Raw genomic sequence first — 25944 nt, 5'->3', positions numbered from 1 at the left:
TGCTTATTGAGCTAGTTTAATAATTTTATGCTGCAAGAATTTATCATTAGAAATTAAATATGACATGGGAGTGAATCCTTTAAATCTAAACATTGACTATTTTACCTTTTCAGAGAGACGTAAACTAGTAAAGTGGTAAAAAAAACCCTAATTGCTTAGCCACCATTTACAGAAAGACAGAAGTTGGACTGTGGGTCTTCAGCAATGGTTTTACAGTGATAATACAAAAAAAATGAAGTAACTACTCAAGCAAGAATGTAAGGGTTCAAGAGATGCGTTTCCTTTCTTATTCAAAGTAGCAAAGGTTCCTTACCTTGTAGATATTTAGATTTCCAGGTATATTTAAGACAGTTCAGTTTTCCGTAAGCACATTTTACATTTGAAATTGCAGGGATACTTTTTGCATTGAGATGTTAAAAGCTTCATGCCTGAAGCTTTTCCTGCAAACCTGCAACCTTTCCCCTCAACACAGCCCCACATAAAAGCACCTCAAATTACAACATGCAAGATTTCATTAAGGCCCTTTACGAGGCTGATAGCCTTCCTCTGCAAACCCAGAGTATCACATTGTTCATGCCGTGTTTTTATTTAGGTTACAATTACAGGCTATTGTGAATTTAGATAACATTTTTTTAAAAAAGAGGTTTATACATAGAGCACAAGCTTTTCACTGCAATATAAGAAATTACTGGTAAGAATTTAAACCAGGAAAAACCCTAAGAGGTTGAACTCAAAGCAAACTAATGAATGAAAACAGTGAGCTTCACATATACTTATTTACAGCTTAACAAGTGCTGGGAAAGTGTCACTGCTTTTAACAGGAATAAAATTAAATCTCTAAGAAGGTGCAGCACCAAAATATTTCACAAAGTATTTTTTAAACACAGATAACAAGCCAAATTTATACAAAAATGCCCATCAGCATTAATAGGGAAATACAGATTCCATCAGGAAAACATACATTAATCAAAACTGTATCTTACCACTACAACAACACAAGGAAGAATTTATTTTATCACTGCGTGGAATACAACCACCATTTAACACATACAGAAATAACATTAACTGAAAACATACCTCCTCTTGTGGAATATTTTTATCATTTTCCGCCTCAATTCTCACTCTTACAACACCAGATTTGTCCACTATCTCCTGAATCAGTTTTCCATTTTTTCCTATTACTTTTCCTACAGAAAGAACATATAGAACATTTTACCTTTAGGGTTTTTCCCCAAACCTGAGAGTATTACTATACTCTAATTACACAAGAGTATTTAACATCAGTGCAAGAACTTGCCAAAAATGACTTAATACTCCACAACAAAGATTTAGTTAACAAGCCATGAACTAAAACACCTAAGTAAGCTTGGGGCATTAACTTTGGTAATGTTCCAAAGCAACCGCTGCAGCATACAGAAAGCAAGGTACTTTAATAAAGAAGTTTGCTACTGAATAGAGTTCCCTTCTTTTTCAAAGCTCCTTTAAGAGAAGAAAAGGAAATTCAAAGCACAAACGCCTTACCTTTGTATAAAATTTGGAATTACACATCTTGATTACAGAAATATTTGTATCTTGCATGCTTATTTGCTTTGTTAGGTTTAAAATAATTTCAGTGGTTTACAAATAAACATTGCTGGTTGTATTTTAAAAAAAACATAACACAAATAAAAACAAAACCCCCTTTTACAAAGTCCTAACATTTGCTATAACTACCTTTTGGGTAGAGAACAAAGCAAAAGTCTTAGTTTGTTCACAAAAATTTTAGTTGATGAAGTTTTGATACTACCGAAGACACTGTTTGAACAAGACATAAAATTCTCTTCTCTGAAGCAGAGCTTTGTTTTTGCAGATATTTGAAAATAGCTTATAATACATTAAAAAGTCAAAGATAAAAATACATTATACTGCAATGCCAGTAATGCATACATTTGTCTTCAGAGCCAGACATTCTAATTTGAGACAATGAAAATGAAAACTTTAGTTCTCTCCAACCTAAGCAAAATAACTTGCTGTCCAAAAATGGAAAGAAAAACTGAGCTACTTGGAAGGTAGTGAGGAAAGGCCACATCCTTCACTCAAAGCATTACAAAAAAGCTTAGAGAGTGATGTAAAAGATGTTTTCTGCATGTAACAGAAAAAGATGATTTTTTTTTTAACAAAACTGCTGGAAAACCTAAAAAGTGACCTTTTTCACAGGCACTTCATTGAAATGAATTCAATACTTTTTGCCTTTATGACAACTATTGTTTTGCCGATACAATTAATCTATGAAGAGCAAATTAAAATCCACTTTTAATCACATGGGACATTGTTCCTATTGTTCAAAGCTAAGTAAATTTTCATTTTTGTGTTTCAATTTTTCTACAATGAGTTTTAAAATCTTATGTATTTGCAGAAAACATGACAAAAGATGGCCAGTAAGTTCTTCCTTGATAACAAAGGCTGCTCTGAAAGTCATAAGCTTCTTCTGATTACTTTATTCCATTATACAACACGAGCAAATGTAACAGCAGCTTAATAATAAATGTAAAAAAGCCTTGGCAGTGATTTAAAAAGAGTCAGGTAAACCAAACGAACAACAAAAAAAAAACAACCCACAAAACCGAAAAGAAAGTATCTTACATTGGTTGTCCCAATGGAAGAAATACATCTTTTTAAATATTTGAGTTTTGTTTGAAATAGTTTGAATTCAGCTACATAATTATTCTTAAAGATTTTTATGTAAGAACTGCATGCATATATTTTTATCCTATATTTCAGGTTATAATTTTCCATACAGACTTTTAAAAAAGTAACATCTTGAGTGGCTTTTTTGTTATTGTTTTGGTTTTGTTCAGTTTCACATTTTTAAAAGGATAACTACGTAGACATTTGATTTTTTTTTTTAGATAAAAAAATTCAGCATATCAATAATATAGTAAAAGGAAAAAAGCCTTTTGCCTATTTAAAACAAATTATTTAGTTGTGTGGCAAATCATTAGAAATTTTAAAAAGCAAATTACCAAACATAGCTTATTTTGGTTATAACATACGGTTCAGCCAATTTTATATTCTAAAGGATCCAGGCAAAGAAGCAAAGTTGAAGTGAAAAACTGCCAAAACAGAAATAATTGCAGTTCTAAACAGAAGAAAAAAAGAAAAATTAAACCATCAAGTTAAAATAATGATGGCAGTTTATAATTTTTACTAACCACCAATAGAATCAGGAGGAAGTGGGGAAGGGAAAGCTACTGTATTTAAATCAATTCCAAGAGCTGTAGGTAGCATATTTGCATTTACTTGTCCCATTGCAGAATTTCATACTATTCCAACACCAGCTTTCATACATTGCTTGACAACCTATTAAAGTATTTGCTTTTAGTGGTATGTTATACTGTATAGTATTTTTCCTGTTCTTTTCTTGTCTATTTAATTAAGCCATGTATTTTTAAGTTGCTTTGTAGCATCAAAAGCTCACTAAAAGATTTCCCCACACACGTAAGGGTTGCATGCATTTCTGAGGACTTTAAGGGTGTTTGATAACGGAAATCTATTAGATTGTCTTTGGGTTATTTTCTTGATCATTGGGTACCTTAACTAGGCGTTCAGTTCGTCCCACAGTGCTGCTTCTAAACAAACTGTATTTCAGATGTGAAAGGATAGGAAAAGAGACAAATACAAGTCAAAGAAATGATCCAAAATATACTAGGAAAATATGAGACTACAGATTCAACTGTTGTAGAACTGAACTGATCTCTGGACATCTTTGGAGGACGTAATTTAATTCTTTGGCTCAATTCAGAAGCTACTCTACTTTTTATTTAAGCATCAGCATATTGCTTCTAGTTTAAGATATCCCTAAACTGCAAACCAGGAGGTAATTTCTTAGAATGTACTGAAGGTAAATGTGTCTGTAAAAATTCTGCACTGAGCTGGAAAACAAAACAAAAAAGCCCAAAACCCCAAAACTCTGTACCACCTAGAACCCTTTCACAAAGGGAACTTCTTCAAAGTTTTACCCTGCCACACTTCTAGAAGTAAAATACAATTCTCTCAAGGCATTTTTCCTTACTATCAGACAGCCTCCAGAATTGACATACCTACTAAATTTCTTGGGACTTGTATGACATCTTCAGCAAATTCAAGGTAACTTCTTGCCTTTTTCACTGCATCTTGATCCTAAAACAGATAAATGTATGAGAAATGAGACCTGTTTTCCCAAGGTTTTGGGTTTGGTTTTTTGGGGGGTTTGTTTTTGTTTTTTGTTTGTTTGTTGTTTTTGTTTTTTGAATCGTGAAAGAAGGGAACTTACCTCTCCATAAATATGGAATGTGCAAGTATCTTCATCAAGATCAATAGCAGTCACTCCAGGAACTTTTCTGGCTTGCTGAATATTAGCACCATGAGTGCCAATGGCCAAACCCATTAGGTCTTCACGTACAACAAATTGTTCATGAAATCGTGATGCAAGTTGTCTAGAACTCTGAAGAAAAATACATTAGTTTAGTTTGATTTTTAGTACACTGGAGAAAGAAATCAACATAAATTTAGAGCCGATTCTTTAGTCAGGTATTTAGCCTACTTTTTATTTTAATCAATCCTTTTGACAGTTATTTTCACTTCAAAAACAATGGGGAGTCTTCTGAAGAAGTCCTAATATCACCTTTAAAATATTAACATAAGGCTAGCCTCTAGCTGTGTCGACAACTCTGTCTTTTGAATTACCACAGAATATCTACAGCTATCAAGTGTTAATAAGTAAGACGGCATTCCTGTAGGTTAGTAAAATAGTAGCTGTGTTGATTATCAAAGCAAACACTATGATCTCTGAGAAAAAACTGCACCCGTTCAACAGGTAGGAAGAAACAGCAACAACTCAAGCACTGGACACAAAAATGAGATAGAAATAGCAATGACTAAAGACTATTATTAGAACAAGTTTCAATCACATATTTAAGGCTCAGTTACACTCAAATTAAACACCTGGTTACTGTTTTGCAACTCTCATCACCTTTACATGCACCTTTACATGCAACTGTTATGGTGTAACCAAACAATACAAAATGGCTTACAGAATCTTAATGAGCATATTCTATATGAAATAAGATAATAATAAAAAGAAAAACCAACAAAATTCAAACCAACTTCTGGATCTGGAAGAGGATCTTCCAAGTAACTGAAAAAGTAGCACTAGAAACCCGGATAAAACTTGCAAAAAAATGTGTGAAACGGGAAAAAAAACCCAAACAAACTGTAACGACCAAAGTAAACAATTTCTGAAAGCAGTCCTGAGCTTTCAAGTGTACTACATTAGTAAGCTCTGATTTGATGCACAAGTATGCATATACATGCCCATACGTAAAATACAATTTCATTATTTTCTTAATAGTATAAAGCTTCCACCGCACAGCAAGCTTCTTCTCTTCAGAAGACAGCTGGGAAGAGAGGAAAGATTGAGAACTATTTTGTAGTACAGTGTGGAGTTCAGTGGTGCTGAAAATACTCAAACATGCAAGAAGCTTAGATTTCCTTGACACCCATACAACCCTGCATTGGTATGAACAGCCTGTCAGTCCCAGGTGGCTCAGATTATTAGCATGAACAGACCTCAAGAGTGCAAGGAAAAACACCTGGGAAATGCTGAATTGCATGCAGTTCACAACCTGTCAAGCAAGTAGGGAAAGAAGTGGACACTTTTTTTCAAAAACACATTTAAAAAGACTAAAACAATGACTGATAAGTTTCTCCTGTATAGCCTGTTCAAGCTTTCAAAAAACCAGGTAGTTTTCTTATAGGAAGCTTGTGCTATAGATGAAACAGGAAAATCACTAAATTTGGTCACCCTGAGAACTACAAGAAACATATGGAGAGAACTCAGTAAGATATAAACATACAGAACAAAATATTGTTTATGATAATGAAGTTGTCATACATTTAAAAGGAAGTTACAGTACTTAAAGCTACAGAGAAGAGCAAATACTGTATGTGTAAAAAAGTCAGTATTTACCATAATGAGTAAAATTCCTACATAAAAACGTGGATGCTATCCACAAGCGTCTGAGCATAACAGAACTCAGGAAAGTTAACAGTAGTTTAATGCATTGAGAGAAGACAGAGAATTTCTAACTGTGATAATCTATTAAGCAAAATGAAAAGAGTATTTGCAAGGAAGAAAAAAGAAATCTATATACAATCTTTCCAGAGCCAAAATATATAATCCTATACGTGTTTCTGCATTGCAATCAAAGTTCTAAGATGTGTGAAGACATATACAAGCAAATTTTAAATTAGCAGTTTAACCTCAGCAATACGAGGCCCTACAGAGGTTGAGAAAACATCAAGAAAGTGCCCACAGTAAGCCCTACTTCTTCCCAGCTAAACTGCTACTGTTATCTGACCCACTCCTGCTTAAAGCTGTTGATAAATATCCTGTGTTAAATCACTGTCAGAGAATTGGCTACAGTAGACAGTGGTACAAGTGTCCAAATGTCATGAAATATTTCATATCGTCAGGGAGCTCCATGAACCACTATTAACTAGACTGCAGACAACTCGGAAAGTAAACATTATTTTAAATGCTCACAGATCTACATTCTAACAAATAATGCAAATGCTGATTTACTAGTTGACATCTCTTACAGACCTACTACATGTGAGTGGAGAACAGGATGATCAAGTCAATTGATCAGTCGTTAACACAGCCATTTACACTACATAGGAAACACGAAGCTACACCGTCACTGGGGACCTTGGCTATGACAGTCCAACTGTAGTTATACTGCTTGTACTAAAAAATCATTAGCCTTCCTGTAATTTATGTATTACAAAATGTATTTTATTTATACATAGGAAATTCTGTATTCTACTTCCCTCCAACAAATAAGTAAGAAACAGCTATGCAAATAATGTATTAATACCTACTTAGAGGCCATGACTGAATTGCACTTGAATAAAGTACAAAGCAGAACACAAAAGTACACTTGTAATTCAGGCTTTCTAGTAAGTCAAAATAACAACTAAGACTTCTACTGAGAGAGAACACAAACAAACAAAAAAAATGATTTTACTTGATGCTCTAAAAGCCACATTTGAGAAGTAGAGCCCTGCAAGTCAAGAAGCTAATATGCAGAAAGAAGGTACAAGATACAACAAATGTAAAGATAAAACAAAAAAAAAGAAGCCAGTCTAGTAATTACGGCTCAAGAAAGCAAGAAAGGTAAAACATGCAGAAGAAAAGAATGGCAGATATTTAGAATTCAGAGAGAAAGACACAAAAAAGAGTTTCATGGAAACAATGAACTATTAATCATAATGCAGTAAAGCCCGAAGTGCTCACTAAACATTTCTTCTGCAGATAGACACATGCAGTCTGTTTGTACATCAGTGTCTCAACAGTAAAAAAAAATAAATAATCATACTCATGATTTCTATCTGAAGCTTTTCTTTTCAGGTTTGGTTGAACTTGATTTTTATAAGTACAGGAAACAAATGCCAACATGAAATATACCAGCCAACCTCTGTCAAGCAAATTATAACCATACATACTTATCTCACAACCTTCACTTCTAACTAAAGTCCAATAACAGTTTTCTAGTGAGAACCAAATCAAGTTCTCAAGTCCTTCCCAGCAGCAAAAAAGTTCAGCCTTACAACGACACCAAGAATCCAAGATTCAGATTGGGAAAAGAATCAATGACAACAGCTGCTGCTGCATGCATTTGTGGGGGCATGTAAAGAGAATTAGCTCTATAGAGGCTGTTGTTCTTCCCACCTCCAAAATAATACTTTGCACTTCAAGAGGTAAACTGCCCACACGATTGTCAGTTCTGGAGGAAGATGGAGAAGAACAGATTACTGAAGCGCTAGGGTGGGGTGTTCAAGAAGGAACACCAATGAGAAGAAACTGGTCCTTTCTTGGTGTTGAGAAAAATCAAGACCCCAACAAATTCGGATTACAGTTCTGAAATATTGAAATCAAGACTAAAAAGAGAAGAACAGAAGAAAGAACTTCTTGTAACAGCGAGTACACCTACTGGATACAAGAGGCCTGAATTACTAACACCACAGCCCACTTCAAACTAAAACCAAACAGATGTCACCCTTAGGGTGAGGGGGAAATGAAACTGGCTTTTAAGTAACAGAGCTGGTACACACCCATGTAAAACTGAATTACAATCATTCCAGTGGTACTTCTAGTTCTTGACATCTAAAGTTTTCAGAAACGTTGCTTTTTCTTTTCCTGATTTGTAGATAGGAGAAAAAACATGAAGAAATTCTACTGTCTAAAGATCTGCTTATTTCCTAGCCTACTCTCTGCTTTTTTTTTTTCTGCTCTCTTCTGCTAACTCTACTCTATGCTTTTTCTTTTTTCCCATGGACACGTATGAGTCAAGCTTCTTGCCAGTCAACACCCACTCTCCAGTCACAAGAATATCAGAAGCTGTATCTGCTTTAAGATGATTTTCTAATATTTTATCTACAGACAAACCCATCCCTTCATACATACTACCATCAGGAGTCTGACCCCTTCCATCTCTCATTTTCACTGTGTTGTTTTGCAAGATCCAGTTCTTGTCCACCTCAGTATCATGCCATATAACTCCCATCTATTTTTAAAAATAGTAATTCAAAGCTAACAAATATGTGGCACTATTCATCCAACAATGGCTAGTTATTTTATGCTTCAAACTATGGAAAAATGTGTGTATATATATTTGCATTTAATCCCACACAAAATCCTGCTGAATAAAATGGGATTGGATAAAACTGAGTCTTTGCAAAAACAGGCCCTTTAACTGTAAACCTCTTTGCTAGGTTACATCTCAATCTGCCTCTATTTAACACCAAGAATAGTACCAGTACATAAAAATTACGTTCACCCTAATGCAAGTCCTACCAGCTATAAAAAGCAAAAGGGTAGAGAGTTTTTGTTGCTGTTTTATTTTTTTAAACTCAAGGTACTTTAGGGAAAACAAATAACTTACCTCCAGCTGTTTGCTAGCTTCTTCATTTCTCAGTATCAGGGATAACTTGGTACGAAGACTTCGAAAGTGCATATCAATCAGCATATTTGCCCGCTTTGTTGTTACATCATTGATTGACTAAATTATTAATAAAGAAAACACAGTGGTTTACACACGAACTTCTGAAACAAGCCATTGCCAATGGTACGGTTAGACACTTGTACTTACCAAAATAATAAGCTGGTGGTTTTCAGAATCATATGTTACAGAAAAAGCTCCAACTGCTTTTTTGAAATCCTTATGTGCAGATTCTTTGGCACACCTACAAATACAAACACCACAAAGTCAAAAATAATAACTGCTACATTTATGGTTCATAGCCAAAAAGATTAATTTCTTAATACAAAAAAAATCTAATCAAATATATCCAACTCCTCCCTTTTAATGCAGGTATTATTTTATTATGTTATCATCCTTTATTATAATCAATTTTCTTTTACATGAGTAGGATTAGAAATATTTCAGAAGTTTTCTGTATCTACATCTATGAAATAAAACAGTTAGGCAAAACTACATTAAAGAGCTATAATCGTTAAAGTCAGCAAGTGCAAAATTTCAAACACACCATAAATCAGTATGTGTGACTTCACTGTAACCACTGCAGCATTCTAATGACCTTATGATCATCTCATGCTGTATTTTGCTTATTCAGGCTTCTTCTGTCTGTTTGCTACTTGGTGATAGAATTTCTGAAGTTAGTGTTATTAGTTTAACCTGAATTTATAATTTATTCCACACTGAGGCAATAACACACATCTCTAAAAAAACAGAAAGTGATCTGAAGCTAGAAAAGGGGAGTCAGTATTAATCTGAGTTTCAGAGCTATATTTACATGAGAATGAAATGCCCATGTTCTAAAACAAAACTAGTTGTTTCTGTATCATACTATGGGAGGCTTGATTATCGCACAACTATTTCCACAGCCATCATCAAAACACCTTACACCCTACAATATAAGGCAGCGTTTTCATTTGTCATTAAATATCAACTTGCGTAGACTGCCAGATACTCTACCAATGACCACTAGAAAATGATCAATAAAGTTGACAAAGACTTATCCTATACTGCACAAAAAACTTAAAACCTCAAAGGAAGTATTTCCTCCTCCTGGACTAAACTGCATTTTAAAAATCATCTTCTCTATTTCTGAAGTATGAGCATGTCCACATTTGTATTTTCTACATTCTTACATGAAAAATTTTAAGTTATTCTAGAGCAGTAAAAAGCATTTTTATTCCTTCTTGTCTCTGGCTCAAGAGGTTACCCACATTTTGAAACAGGTTAGAAAGAAACACTTGTACTTACATTTGCCTTAAATCTTCTGGAACTGCCAGTTTGATTTTATGAAAAGTATCTTTTGTTGCGGGCTTATTGGGGTTCACAGATCTCAAACGTTCAATTGTGACAATTTCGTTGTATGTAGCATCACAAGCTGCATATTCTATTACGTAGAACTGATATAAAAATAATAAAATCATCCAAGCCACACATTTTACGACAAGAGTGAACATTACACTATTAAGTGAAAGACACTTGTTAACTGTACAAGTCAAATCTGAACTTTTCAGGTTGAAGTTAATGGTAACTGTAACAGTTCCAATCAATAAATTTTTGGAAAATGAAGAGGCACAGGTTAACAACACTGTACACATCAATATAAAAACACAACATAAGAAAAAAGTATAAATAAATATTTTAAAAAATATATATGTATATATGCATATTCCTACCTCACCCTTTATCATTCTCACTTTAGCCAACCACCAACAGCAGGGTTCTTTTTCATTTGCCCTGGAATAAACCTAAACAAAATACATACGTTACTCATGTGTAGCAATCTTAAAAGACATCACAACAGCTAACAGTAACTAGTATGATCTGGAACTCTGCTGTAAGAACAAAATCCAGCAAAATACATTGGTACGTAAAGTCTCTAATCTAAGCACTCCGTAACAAGCATGTAACAGCTGAAACGTCTATTGCAAATACAGGTAGGATATAAAATTATGTATATAAGACTGTACAGATAAATAATATTCTACCCAATCTACTAGCATTAGTTGCTTCAGTCTTGCATGCAGTCAGAAGGGAGATAATTCAGCCTTTTACATCTGTTAATACTTAGTCAACAATATTTCTAATTGTGTGTAGGTCTGATGAGGTCCTACCAGTGCGTGGAGGGGACACATACCTACACTCCTTTAGCACATATATGACATCAGCCACACCAAAGAAGTTTTGCCATTTTCTTATCTTTCAAATCAAAATAAACTTGAACACCATGCAAGAAAAATGTAAATCTTGAAAGGTCTCTTTTTAAAAGTAATTATAAAAATAAATTTTGGAGTTCTAAGAATGTCCTGTATTAAAGCCAGTCTCTAAACATAGACACAAAAATTTACATATACACATTTTTTTTATATTTTATGTACACACACAAATAATACAACTTATCTCATTCAGCTTGAAATTTTGGCAATATAGACATTATTAACTTAGTGCTGAAGAACTACCGCCCAGCATTTATTTCTAGATTAATTCAGTTCTGATAAAGAACTGATCTGTAATCAAAGAAACGCTGATCATGTTTGTAAATCAGCATCGAGGTCTTGGTACATGGAATTCCAAAACAGCTGTATGGTTTACAACTGTCAAAATATCTTTTGATTACATGCTTGACACTGCATTTTATGTAGTACTTGGAACCAAAAAAAGTTCCTCTAAGAGAGGCAAGCCTTCCACTGGCTTGGCTGACATTTTTCACCCTGAGTTTTCTCACTTCTCAAAACAAATATTGTTAATGGAGCATACATACCTCTACTTCATCGCTTTCATTTATATCTTTATTATAGCCTGCGGGTGGTGGAAACCTCACATCATGGAACGGTATTTGTCTCTCTGGTTGCCAGCTATAAATAAAAACACAGTGAATAGCCTAAACATTTTCACCTTCTTTGTAAATAGAAGTCAGAAGCGTTTTCAATCCATTAATTTTAAATTTTTAACTTTTGTGGAGCTTTTGTGCACACAAGTATTGAAGGTAATGTGATCCAATGTATATATAACAAGAAACACACCTAAATGACCATTAAGCATCTTAATAAAGTAATGATTTTTTTTTTCCAAGCATAAAGGCAGGAAAAGCCTGTGCTGTTTTGAATCTTCCAGCAGCAGTTTTTACTCTATCTACAGTTATAGGTTTTAACCCCAACATTAAAAATGCAGGTTAACAAACATTTCACAACATATTTGGACACTTCCTTCAAAATAAGCCTGTTTTTTCTTTGGTAATTTAACAGCTATAGACCAGGAAAACTTGATTAGGATTCAGACTAAACACAGTTTTAATTTTCAGTTTCTTTAACAGAGACTGGATAAAAAGAGCATGACAAGTACACGTTATTTTTAAAGAAACTAGAAAACAACTTTCAAAAATCAACACATGAGGCCATAACAAAGATTTACAGTGAAAAGCATATAGCAGTGTGTTATTTCCTTCCTGAAGGAAACGAAAAGTGAGTTAAATGGCATAATAGAAGTTTAACTTTTTATGCCCTTAAACGATGGGCAATGAACACCTTTTCATTTCTAGCTTAGAAAATCACTTATCTATAAATCAAATTTTGTAATAATGTAATCTGCTAAACCTAAAATAAGCCATTCACATGAGAAAGGGGAAGTCAGGGTATCACTGCTGTCTTATTCAAACATGGGTTGTCACAACATAAATTCAGTAAGAACATCCCAACACAACCCATGTTGCTATAGTTTTGTACTTAAAAATATTTAAACAATTAAAAGTATTTATACAGAAGTGTCACAACATAGTAAATACCAAACACCATTCTAAAACATGCTAGCACCAAGCTTAGAGTATCTAAGAGATGCTACTCTATATTATTAAGTTATATTTAGGTTAATCAAATGCAAGGTTGATACTCTATCATTTATACCTATAGCATAGCAATATACTTACTTGTTTTCAAATGCAACAGTTATAGAATCTTCATGCACATCCTTTACAAATGCCTGTGTAAGAAAAAAGGTATAATTATGGTCTACTTATGGATATTTTAAAAAATAATTTTAAACCTGTACAACACCTTCCTTTCACAGATATTGAAGAAACTCAAAATTTAAGTATGCTTTCAAGTCAGCCTTTCAAATTTTGCAACAGACTTATGTAAAACGCATACCAAAAGCCAATAACCTCCTTGGGTTCATGACTGCCAGTGTACTGATACACAGACAGAATGCCTGAGCTATACGTGGACTCCTACTTTTTATAAGTAATGGGAAAGGTTACTAACAAATCACCAGATCATTCAGAATAGTTTTATGAATAAAATTTAAAATGTTTCATTTTAGAATCATATTTTGTGTATTTTCATAGGTTTAGAAATTAAACTATGGCAATACTCATTATAAAAAAATTATAAAAACTCGTCTCTTCTCTTTTACCTCAAGCTAAGTTTGACTATCACACTAGCAAATTCATCACCATCCATTTCAGCACAGTTTTCCTCTTACTCACTTCATCACACTTAACTTCCATAGCGTACAAACTTAAATGCCCTGCAGCTTTTTTTCAGCACAGCAGCTGTGCTAAGCTTCCAATGCAACCACAAAGCAGGTACAGAACTAAGATTCAGCACAGAGATGGCTTTTCCTGCCTTACGCTACTCAACTGACTGACCTTTGAGCAATTTTCAACTTAAAGCCCAAACATCCTCCCCCATCTACAGAACAGCAAGATCAATACTAAAAGAACTTTGGGATTTACCAATGAAAATATCTTTCAGAGCCTCAAATGATGGAGGTCATGGGGCAACCAGGGATGAAAACACTGGGGTTTTTTTGTTTGTTACTTTCTTTTTAAAAATTATCTTTAAGAACTTCTGAAACAGATAAACATTGGTGAAATGCTGAGTATTCCACTAATATTTGTCCTTATATAGTATATCCTTGCAATGTACGTAGCTAAAAAGTCCATGAGCAAAACTGAGTACAAAAGTTTGTTCTACCAATGGAGATCCATCTTAGTAGATCAAAAAACTCTCAGTAAATTGAAAATAATTTAGCAGTTACTATCACTTCTAAAGAAGAATTAGTTTATGAACTGTGAAACATTTTATTCTCTTTGCATTTCAAGTTTCCAAGACAAGAATATCTCGTATCTTTTACGAGAAGTTAAGAGGTTCTTTCTCATACAGAATCTAAATGGTTTAAAAAAATTCTTCTGGTATTTTTCCTTTATAAAGTATTGCAAAGTATTTCCTGAGTTGCAGCCGTATCTCAGTAGCAAAGAGCAGCTCCAAGAATTGGTTATACTAAAATTAAGCACTAGATGCGCACAAGTGTCATTAGTCAGAGACATTCAGTACAAGAAAGAAGTACAAAGTTAACTAATAATCTGAAAATAACTAATGCCACCTTGAATAGAAGTCAAAGCAAAGCCACAATGACAATAGCAAAAAATGTTTTTACAATTACTCACCTCTCAATACCATAAATTTACCAGAAAAAGTTTATTATTGCTAGAATACAAAGGAGATTTAAGAGTCTCTAATAGTATTTACGTAATTACATATCTCAAAACTCCAAGATATTCCTTCCAAGGGGATTACAGTTGATACATTTTAGGGACATGATATAAAACAGATTTAAGACCACATCTCAAAATCATGTTGACAGTAGTACAGAAATGCTATCTACGTAAAGAGGCAACAGAACTCCCAGGTGATCATTACAGATACTGAACATTTATCTCGTGTTTCATATTTCTGTGTCTTCTGTAAGAAAATTCCAGAACTGGATATGTATTTGACAAATACTATGGTGGTCCTGACTCATTTCGCAACATTACACACATCACCTTTAAAGGCTCCACACACATTTCTTCCAATGTTTGTCATGTGCAGCTCTGAAGCACCTATTCTTATAGACGTAGCAGAAATGGGTGCCTTTAATACCTGAAAAATACTGCAATCACTACCAAGTATTTGGTATGACTCCTGCACACCACGGACTGGAAAAGGGCAGGACTTAGTATTATTAGTAACACTTGAGTATGCAAAAGCAGAGATTATTTTATAAAGCAAATCCAACAGAAATGACACCAAGAAAACTTAACAGCCTTGAGGAAAACAGATAAGAGTAACACAGGACAATGCCTCAAGAATTTGTTGATGCTTAATTTTCTCATATTCATAAAATAGAAAAAAAAAATTCTCCTGCTATGAAAAGACACTTTTGGAGAAGTCATCCCCTCTATGGTGATGAAAACACCAAAAGATGCTCTAAATAGCACTCTGTAAAATTTCAGGAAATGACAGAAAAATACACAAGCACAGCAGCAAAGAGCAAGACAACTTCTCATATTCAGATCTGACTGCTCATAACATCCAGGTCATCTTGTGCAGAATCCTAGTAACTACAGCAAAATAAATAACTAGTGGTAATAATGCAAAAAACCTACCATTAATAAGTAAACTAGATGGTGACACAAAGAAATGTAAGTTAGCCTACAACATTTAAACAGTCTAGTACTTATGTTATCTGGAAAAAGTAAGTCTTGGGGGACACAGCTAAATGAGAGAGTATTGAACTACACACTCCTATTTAAGTTCTCCTTAAACAAGTCTTCAACACTGCTTTGGTCACAACCCCCAAACCTGAATCAGGAATGTTAAGGATAACTGTTGACCATACATTGGTAGCATCAATATGGACATTGCTAAAGGAAATTACAAACCCCAAAATTACTTCAGTTTATACCAAGTTCAGGAGACTGAACTACAGAAACATATGGAATACCTGATTTTCACTCCAGCCTGGCCAGAAAAGTTGATGTCATAACACTGTTATTTGCCTTTTAATTTCCAGCCTTGCAAAATTACAAAAAATCATTGTAATGAATTTTTAATTAATTACAAAGTGAATGATGCCTTGCCAAATACCTATTTTCAAATACGCAATATGTACAACACTTCTGCCTACCTCCATGTGAGATTTATGCTTAAAAGACCAATTAATCAGACAAAATATATTAATAGCTTAAGTATTTGGCTGTCTAATCCCATCTACCCATAGATTTTCCTTGTTCTTGATTTTCTTGTGACACAGAAAAGCGTCAGAGACACTTATCACACCAGTTTTTCATAGTCTGTACCATAGCATTATGTCGATTATCCTCTGGTATAACTATTTAAACAGATCTGTACTAAGTAAACTGTATTTGGACTCCACAGCACCATATATTTGTACACTTCTAAGTACAAATAGAAATGTTCTGAAACATTTCTAAGTTTCCGTAAAAATAATTAATACTTAACTATTAATGCCTTTGGGAAACCAAAATTAAAGCTTATCAGAACTGTTTGTTTTCCTTTATTCTGTGATATGTGTAAAATTATAGCCAATGCTAAAAAGCAAGGAGACCTTAAACATCATAACCCAAATTCAGACACAGGACAAGCCAGCCCCAGATGTCAGTAAAGACAGAGAAGAGGTACTGATTTCACACAAAGTATCATGAAAAGCACAATAAGCATTCATCAGTCTTTTTGAAATAAAGATTATAAGTTGGGCATGGAAATTCAAACATAAAGGTGAATATACGCGAGTTTGAAATGCACACCCAAGAAGGGACAGAGCACTGGCTAAGATGAATGGGAACACATAAATGAAAAGCATAAAAAAATATAGTGAAACTAGATGGAAGTAAAATGAGGGAAGAGGACAGTGAAAGACTACAGCAGCTGGGATATCACTATCACTAATAGCAGAGATACCAAGTAAGAGTATACAAAAAGAAATGAGAATCAATGAAAAAGGTTTCCTTTACTTCTGTGAAGAGGAGCACATTTTACAAGAGCTAAGGTTGATTCTTCTTCTCTAATATGGAAAAAAAAAAATCAAATATAAGTTTTCTACACCAAATTTGACTTTCAGTCACATAAACCATTAACGTTTTTTTCCATGCTCCAGACATAATTAAGTAGAAAAGTTTGCAATCCAACATTGACACACCAGGGCATTTCTCAAACACATGACCATTCACATTCTAAGAAGGGTGATACGCTGAAGATACGGACTAAATTTTACAGATTATTTGATATAAAATAAGAATTATTGGAAACACCAGTATATTGGTTATTTTTGTGCTAAATGGAATGACAGACACTTCAAAGGAACGAATAAAAGCTCCAGATGTCATGAGGTTTTGTTGCTTTTTTAAGTCTGCTCACATCATCAGAAGTGAGCATTGTCAACCATTTTAATAAAAGAGGATAATTAATTTCAAGGAGTTAAAGTGGGGAAAATAAGCTTTTTAAGATTAAAAAAATGCTACATTGATACAAATGTGCATCTACTGTTGACATAACAGCTCTGTAAGATTTCATACCTGTTGCAAGAGGAAAGTCAAAAGGGAACTCACATGACTAATCGTATCTGAGAAAAGCAGGCCAAAGAAACAGAATAGGGAAAGAAGAATAGTCACAGAAATGGTAACGCAGCGAGGGTAAAGGGTACAGGCTATCAGCTTCAGAAAGACTGAGTACACAGACTTGTAAATGTACAAAAAGACTGGAGATACTTGTTGAGGATATGTCTGTATGGGACAGTGAACAAAAACAAAAAATTTATAGAGAACGCAACAGGAGGCCAAAGGAGCAGTTGTTAATACCAAGACCTGAAGTAATAAAGAACTAAGAAATATGAATGATTTTGCCAATTGTAGCTTCAATGAAAAAAAAAAAGCGAAGTATCTATAAAACCAAAGAAAAATGGCTAAGTCCTGAAACTCCTGGGATAAGAACTAGAAGATTTTTAACAAGGTTATAGAGCAAGAAGTGGCAAAAATCAGTTACAGGCAACAAAGATGTTAATAGCAAACATCATTCCAGAACCATCTGCCTCATAAACAGGATGCTTTCCATCTTTAGCAGAGGATACAAGAGAGAATCGCCCCCCAACTGGAAAAGAAAAAAATCAATCCCATGCTGGAAAGGCATCCACCACATACCCTTTTAGAGGGAAATAATATCTAGAGCTATTCCCAGAAAGATTAGACAAAGGACTGTCTATTAGTCCTCTGAGAATGAGACAAGAACTTCAAAACCCAATTTATTACACCTATACAAGAAAAGAGGTGGAAAGATATGCCCTAATAGCACTAATCTTCAAGATTTAGTTACTTAGTTGTGAGCTGCAGAAAAGTAGTTCCCTCCCCTTAGGATTCACAGTCCTGTTGGTTTGGTGGACCAGTCTTCTTAAAATAAATATGTGAACCTAAAATTTTCTTCCAAGGATTCTGGGCCCAGCAAAACACCAAGTCATGACTAAGCATCTCTACATACTAGATTGTCAGTTATCCCTGAATCATGCTCATTGATTGCACTGCACTTTCCATGGAATAATTCATCTTAGCCAAGGATAAAAAAAAGCATGAAAGCACAAAGCATTCACCAAGCGGTATTTTAACTCCATTCAGAAAGAGCTAGTCTTAACTCCAGCGATCACACCAACACACTCCAGCACTCCGTGAAACATAGTGCACCTGACCAGTATGAAATTTTAATTCAAATCTTCCAGTTGACTATGAATGACTTCTCAAACCACCTCCTATGTTTTGTGTGGAACACAATCCCTTTAGATGTATCTCACAATGCTTTCTGGATCAAGTCCCACAGGTAATACAAGCAGAGAAAAGACTGGTTTGTTACTCTCAGCAGGGCTTAAGTGACAATTAGGCACCAGTTTTGTTCTGTCAACATCAAGGTGCTGCTGGGTACACTCAAAAATGAAACCAAGTGCTTAGGGCCTTGAATTTATAAGGTCTTCAGAAAGAGCTACAAGGAGGCTATGAAAACCTGAAGTGGCAATTAGGTGCCTACTTGTGTCCGTTCCATCATGCTCCAGCAGCCTCATATTCCTCTCCACCATGTCTTGATATCAAGACAGAGGCATGCTTTTCCAAAACATTTACATATTTTGATTAAGATCTTCAGAAAGATCCAAAGCCAAAGAAACTATCACAAGTTATCAGTAAACCATGAGATTGAATTGTATTGCTTTTGCTTTGTTTGCAGGGCTACTGTTGTAAAACGTTTCTCAGGAGGCTTAAACTTTATAAATGAAAAAAATAAAACCGCCTTGCAATTAAATCTGCACTTGACATCATCACACACTTCTTGTTATGCTGGGTCAACCAATTCATTTAATAATCAAATTCTCCGTCAACAAAACGGGCATAAAGTTCACAAGAAAACATCTAGATGAATTATTTAATAACTGGGTAATACTCGGACATTATGACGAAATAAAAATTTGTACCTACAAGTCAAGTAATTCAGGCTAGAGGAACATTACTGCATGAAGGTTGGTTTCATTTAAAAAAAAAAAAAAACCAAACTTTTTTTAGTTTAAAAAAAAAGTTGTTGCATTAATCTTAAGTGTGATGCTCTATCTACACAAGTAATACAGGTAAAGACCAATAAATCTGCGTGCCCGTTTTGTCCCCCTAGATAATTTAACCAAGTCCTCTGGGCTAGAGATTAAGAAGAGACAAGAAAAATCCTATGTTTAAATTTCTAAAAGTTAAAAGAGAAAAATAATATGCAACTTGGTCAATGTCTGTGTTGTAACTTGGGTACATTAAATCACACTTCATGAATGAGCTCCCATGAACATATGCTCAAAAGAAATTTTCACCTGAACTACAACCACCAATGTCGATATGTTATGGACAAAAGGAGAACAGAACACGATGTCAAAGATGAAAAAAAAAAATATTACAGAAGACTTCTATCCTCCCAGGTTTCTTTGATAATATTTGTCACTAAAAAATGCACAATGTCATTTTTATCACCATTTATTTTGCATGATTGTGTAAATAATCTCATATAATTTGATTAAGGCCTCATTAAAAGTTCTCTTATGCAAAATACTTATGCATTCTGTTTCTTTCTGAACAAATACTGCGTTTTAGAAGTGTAAAACTGATTTTTGAAAGTGCTAAATAATTTAATTCCAGGAAGCAATATCCAGATCTAGGACTTTGGCTACAACACTGCAAACCCAAGGATGCTTATTTACCATATTGACAGACTTGTTCCATACATACTTTTAAAAAAAGTATTCTTTTTAGAATAAGATACTATTATATGTATTTTAAAATTAAGCTTTTAAGAGGTCTTTTTTTCTTAGAAACACTCAGAGCTGGTGGAACTGTATCATTCGGATATCAACCTGCCCTACCACACCACCACCAGAGTGTGAAATTCTACCTGTTCCTTCATTACTAACATAAATATTGGATGTCGCACAATAACTAGGCCCAATTTTTAAAGTACTAGGAACATTTAAATGATGGTAGACTTGCAGAAACCGATCTATGACTGTTTCTGGTATGCTGATAACACATCAATGATAGTAGGCCCAAACCCACTGTGTCCGAATTTCATTCTTCTGTGAGTAGGGTAAATCCACAAATTATATCTTATTAATATGCTGATTAATACAACCCAACTCATGCAAAGCCACAGCAATACTACACAGTATTAATAAAAATATTAAGTACTCAGCATAGGTGTATAAGGCTCAGTGATGGCTTTATTCAGCACCAACACAAGGGCTTGGAAACAAACATGGAATGCTGTTAAGTAGTTTCAGTAGGCAGTGCGTTTGATAATTAAATGTGTTTAGCAACTCAGCACGTATATATTCGGTCAAACAATGCTTTCCTTAATATCAGCAGGCAGTGTCCCCTGCCATGGCATTAAAAGCAGGAATCCACGACAGCATTTTATCATGACCGTGTATTTAACAAGCTCCCCCCCTCCACCCCCGCCTTGAACGCCGTGCACTAGCAGTGCAGCTCTCCTGGAAACCTGGACAGCGAGAAAGACTTTCCTTAAGTAGCGACAAAAGCTGAGGATTTAGCAATTAATGCCCCATCCCCATCCCTGATCCTCGCCTCAGCGCCGAGGAGAAGGCGGCCCGGGGCTCCCCCCGCCGCCTCTCGCACGCCGAGGGCCTCCCCTTCCCACAATAGGGGGAAGGCCCGAGGCCTCCTCGGGCGCCGGGGCCCTTTCTCGCCGTCCCTCTTTCCCTCCTCCTCAGGCCTCCAGTCCCCTCGGCCCAGGGGCAGCTCCCCTTACCCCGGGGGCCCGGCTCCCTCTCCCCAGACACCGAGGGGCTCGCGCCAAGGCTTCCCCCCCATGCCCCGCTCTCCCTCCTCCTCCTTCTCTCCTTCCTGCCCCGGGGCCTCCGCTTTCCCTCAGCGCGGGGAGGAGGAGCCGCCGCCTCCTCCTCCTCCTCCCGTCCCAGGCCCCACTCCCTCCCCTGAGGCCCAGCCCGACCCAGCCGCCAGCACCCGGTACCTTGTAGAAGGCCCCGTTGGAGCCCCGCACCTCCACCACCAGCTCCTCCATGTTGTGCAGCGGCGGCTCGGTGCGGGAGACCCAGGCCCGGCGCCTCCTCCTTCCTTTTCTCTGTGTCGGCGCAGGCGGGGGAAGCAGCGGCGGAGGAGGAGGAGGAGGGTGTATGTGTGTGCCGGGGCGGGGGAGGGGAAGGGGGATCTCGGTTCAGGCCGAGCCCGCGGGAGTGGGGCGGCGCCGGGGGCGGAGGGGCGGGACGGGGCGCGAGGTGGGGGGGGCGCTGCGCGTGAGGCTCCGCTCCGCGCGCTGGGCCCTCCCGGAAATGAAAGCGAAACGGTCACCGCCGGGCGGCGCGCGCGCGGGGCGAGGTGGGGAGGGGGGGCGCCCGTTTCGAATGTAAACGCTAAGCCCGCGGTCACGTGACGGGCCGCGGCCGGCACGCGCGCCGCTCGCTCGCACCTCCGCCTAACGGCCCGGGCGCGCGCGCCTGCGCGCAGCCGCAGCCGGGCAATGGAACCCGGCAGTTGAGACCGAGATCCAGCCTAGCCCCCCCCCGCACTCCGGCGCGTGTCTTGAGTGACTGCCCCGCTGGCCAATCAGGCTGCGCGCCGCGCGTCGTGACCGGGAGGGGGGCCAGTACGCGGCCTGCTCCGGCGAGCCCGGGGGTGGGGCATGCGGGGGGCGGAGGGGAGGGGGTCTATGGCCTTTACGGCGGGCTGACCGGGAGGGGGGGGCGAACGGGGCCGGTAGCGGCTCTTGGGAGCCGTGACGTCGCAGGAGCCCCGGGAGAGATAGCGGGAGTGATGGGGCGGAGCCAGCGCGGGCGCGGAGGGGATGGAGGCGGGAGGCCTGGGACTGCACAGAGGCTGTGAGAGATGGCTGCTGCGGCGGGGGGAGCAGGCCCAACCACGGCAGTGGGCTTTTCTGCCCCGGTTCCGGTCAAGAGTGACGAATGAAATGTAGATTGCTGTGGCAGGTTTTACCGAGCTGTCCGCTAAGGAATGGCCTGGCTGTTGTGGTTGTGATGGAGACCTGAACACCTCACGATGAGCAGACCTGTCGGTCTGGAAGGCTGAGGTGCTAGTCCCTCTAACATGGGACATTCAACAAACTAACAAGTCCACTATGAAGCTAATTTACACACAAACATTTCAACTCCCTAATTTTTCTGACGGCAAGCTGTAACACTGCATACGGCTCGCCCTAGAACCTGGTGGTGAATATTTTAAAGAGCTGCTATACCCGTGATGGAGCAATTACGACTGAAAGTATACTGGCACAAAAGCTGCTTGTTCAGCTTTTCATTAGACCTGCACAAACATTAACATGATCTTCCTCTGTGGTATTTTTTTGCTACTAACTACAAAGAATAAGAGAAGAAAGAAAATAGTTCCCCTGTTACCCTCAAAAATCACAATGCATTGCCACAGCTGTGATTTCTGTCACTAAGTGTGTGATGCTCTCCTTTTATGAGTCATGGGGTGAAATTCTGCTCCAAATGATGAATTTGCAAACTCTTGAACTATGATTTTATCTTCTTGGGGTTTTTTTGTTTGGTGGTTTTTTTGTTTATGTTATTGTGTTTCAGGCCTTGCAAATTAGTGTTTCATAGATTCATAGATTGGTCCAGGCCGGAAGGGACCTCCAAAGATCATCTAGTCCGACCTTCCCACAGTCAGCAGGGACACCTCCAACTAGACGAGGTTGCCCAGGGCCTCGTCGAGCTTCACTTTGAATATCTCAAGGGAAGGGGCCTCAACCACCTCCCTGGGCAACCTGTTCCAGTGTTCCACCACCCTCATAGTAAAGAACTTTTTCCTAATATCCAATCTAAATCTCCCCTTCTCCAACTTAAAACCATTGCCCCTCATCCTGTCACTGTAGGCCGTTGTAAACAGACCCTCCCCAGCCTTCCTGTAGGCCCCCCTCAGGTACTGGAAGGCCGCTATGAGGTCTCCCCGGAGCCTCCTTTTCTCCAAGCTGAACAACCCCAGCTCCCTCAGTCTGTCCTCATAGCAGAGGTGCTCCAACCCCCTGATCATTTTAGTGGCCCTCCTCTGGACCCGCTCCATCAGGTCCATGTCCTTTCTATATTGAGGGCTCCAGACCGGCACACAGTACTCCAGGTGAGGTCTCACCAGAGCAGAGTAAAGTGGCAGAATCACCTCTCTGGATCTGCTGGCAACACTTCTTTTGATGCAGCCCAGGATGTGATTGGCCTTCTGGGCTGCAAGTGCACACTGTCTGCTCATGTCCAGCTTCTCGTCCATCGGCACCCCCAAGTCCCTTTCCTCAGGGCTGCTTTCTAATACCTCATCCCCAGTCTGTATTTATACCAAGGATTGTTTCGGCCCAGGTGCAGAACCCTGCACTTGCTTTTGTTGAACCTCATGAGGTTCGTCTGGGCCCACCTCTCCAGCCTGTCCGGGTCCCTCTGAATGACATCCCATCCCTCTGGTGTATCGACAACACCACACAGCCTGGTGTCATCTGCAAACTTGCTGATGGTGCTCTCATCACCTCTGTCTATGTCGTTGATAAAAATGTTAAACTACCGGTCCCAGCACGGACCCTTGAGGGACACCACTTGTCACTGCTCTCCATCTGGACTTCAAGCCATTGAGTACCACCCTCTGGGTGCGACCATCCAGCCAATTCCTTATCCACTGAACAGTTGACCCATCAAATCCATATCCCTCCAATTTGGCAAGCAGGATGTTGTGAGGGACCGTGTCAAAGGCCTTACTGAAGTCCAGATAGATCACACCCATAGGTCGTCCCTTATCTACTGACCTAGTCACTCTATCATAGAAGGCCACTAGGTTAGTCAGGCAGGACCTGCCCCTAGTAAAGCCATGCTGGCTATCTTGAATCATTTCTGTGTCCTCCATGTGCCCAAGCATGGCATCTAGAAGGATCTGTTCCATGATCTTCCCAGGCATGGAGACACGGTTTCTCAGTATGCTGCATTTTACATTAAAGCTATGAAAGGGTGCACGATATTTTTGTTAGCCACCAAAACTTTTCCTTCCTGTTTATTTTTTTAATGTGCGAGAGACAGAGAGTTGCCTGTAGCAATCCCTGTATAATAGGTGTTCACCTGTTTATTGTGTTTATTGTATGCATTCACAGCACTGAATTTAATAGTATGATTGCTATGCAATGTATCTTGAAGGGAAGGTGTATGATTCACTTTTCATCAGATTTGGATACCCTTTTCAGCAAATTCTTGAGTACGATGAAGGGTCAGTTCAATCTAGTGATTCAGTTTGACAGCCTGCTGTGTTCATTAAACAGGCAGTCGCAGGACTGACTTGCTTAGGGGTGGCAGAGGGTACAAGAGGACTGAAAGAGGAAATATTTAAAGACGAGAAGCAATGACACAAGATTTGTGTATGAATAAAAACACATCAGAGATTAGATCCTACAGAGTCTCCATAAAGAAATTTAGGTAAAATAGACCTCTCTTGTGGTTGTTCATGTTAGAAATTCATTTTTAAAAACTAGAAACCGTATAAATGGTTCAACTCAAAATTTCAATGGTCTGTTGGGAGAGATGATGGCCAGCTGTAAAACAAAGTTAGCTGAAGTGGGTTTTTTCATTCATTGTTTGTCATAATTATTCACTTGTTAATAAGATAGGTTGCTGTCACGCAGGCAGATTATTTCTGAGCAGACAGAATATAAAGGTGTCTAATTTAGCTCTGACTTCCAGGGATGATTTCACCACTTTCCCAAAGCTAAAAGCTGCTGTACTGCATAATCTTCCTTAAGGCTTAACTTAAATTTTCCTTGCTGTTGCTTAAATTCAACATTTTTTATTTTGTCCTGACTAGTGAGTCTTCTAATCCTTGTCTACTTAATTAGAGAATTTACATGTATTCAGAGTGCACTCTAGTTTTTCTGCTGATTGACTCTTAACCTTTCCTCTTATTTTCCAAATTACTTCTGTTTTTTCTATTTTACTTTGAACTATCTTCAGACTGAACTGCCCATCCATTCTGAAATGTATTCATAATTAACTAGTTCTTATGCAGACTTAGAGTAAACTAGATCATTTTAAATATGTCTATATTTCAAATGCAGTGACACTATAAAAATGCATCTCAGAAATTCCATTAAAGTCTTTTAATATTAAAGATAAAATGTTACTTGATTCAAACGTTAGGCTTCACTTCTTATATATAATCCTAGCGTTCAGTTACACTATGCAGTGGCTGTGCGATTATGAATCAATTAAAATTCCCCACCCCTTTACCCCCCCCCCCCCCCCCGAATTCTTTCATGTTCCCCAACAGTCTCAACTCACCTGTTCCAGGTCTTGGGTTTGGTCCTACAGACGCTCAGTGCTTCTGTTTCTTACTCAGGTCTACACTACTTGGTGTTTGCAGGCTGATCTGCTAACTGGAAGGTATTTCAGGCACTCTGCATTTGGAATACCTCTTTTCATCATCAAAATAATTTAAAAGAAAAACAGCTTTGACTTTTATTCACTAGTGGATTTACTCAAATGCTTTCTTAAGTGTTTGTAGAGAATATAAGAAAAAGGTCTCCTCCAA

The 25944-nt window shown here is 37.8% G+C and overlaps 1 protein-coding gene across 6 annotated transcripts in view; it reads right to left on the bottom strand.

Annotated features, from left to right (window-relative positions):
- Positions 1-21701, bottom strand: part of FMR1 (fragile X messenger ribonucleoprotein 1) — a 34567-nt gene extending 12866 nt beyond the window's left edge. For all 6 annotated transcript variants that reach the window (XM_074147212.1, XM_074147208.1, XM_074147210.1 and 3 more), the window contains exons 1-10: positions 21389-21701; positions 12979-13031; positions 11818-11911; positions 10733-10804; positions 10308-10456; positions 9171-9264; positions 8964-9080; positions 4292-4462; positions 4080-4158; positions 1078-1187 (exon numbers count right to left, since the gene is read on the bottom strand). In XM_074147212.1, the coding sequence (XP_074003313.1) occupies positions 1078-1187; positions 4080-4158; positions 4292-4462; positions 8964-9080; positions 9171-9264; positions 10308-10456; positions 10733-10804; positions 11818-11911; positions 12979-13031; positions 21389-21439 (990 nt within the window). In that variant the 5' untranslated portion in view covers positions 21440-21701. The remainder of the gene's footprint in view (positions 1-1077; positions 1188-4079; positions 4159-4291; positions 4463-8963; positions 9081-9170; positions 9265-10307; positions 10457-10732; positions 10805-11817; positions 11912-12978; positions 13032-21388) is intronic.
- Positions 21702-25944: the final 4243 nt, after the last annotated feature.

This window comes from Numenius arquata, chromosome 5 (genome assembly GCF_964106895.1).
Source record: "Numenius arquata chromosome 5, bNumArq3.hap1.1, whole genome shotgun sequence".
In the NCBI taxonomy this organism is placed as follows: domain Eukaryota; kingdom Metazoa; phylum Chordata; class Aves; order Charadriiformes; family Scolopacidae; genus Numenius; species Numenius arquata.
Note: the sequence above shows the minus strand (reverse complement) of the source record. Positions and strands in the feature narration are given on the sequence as shown.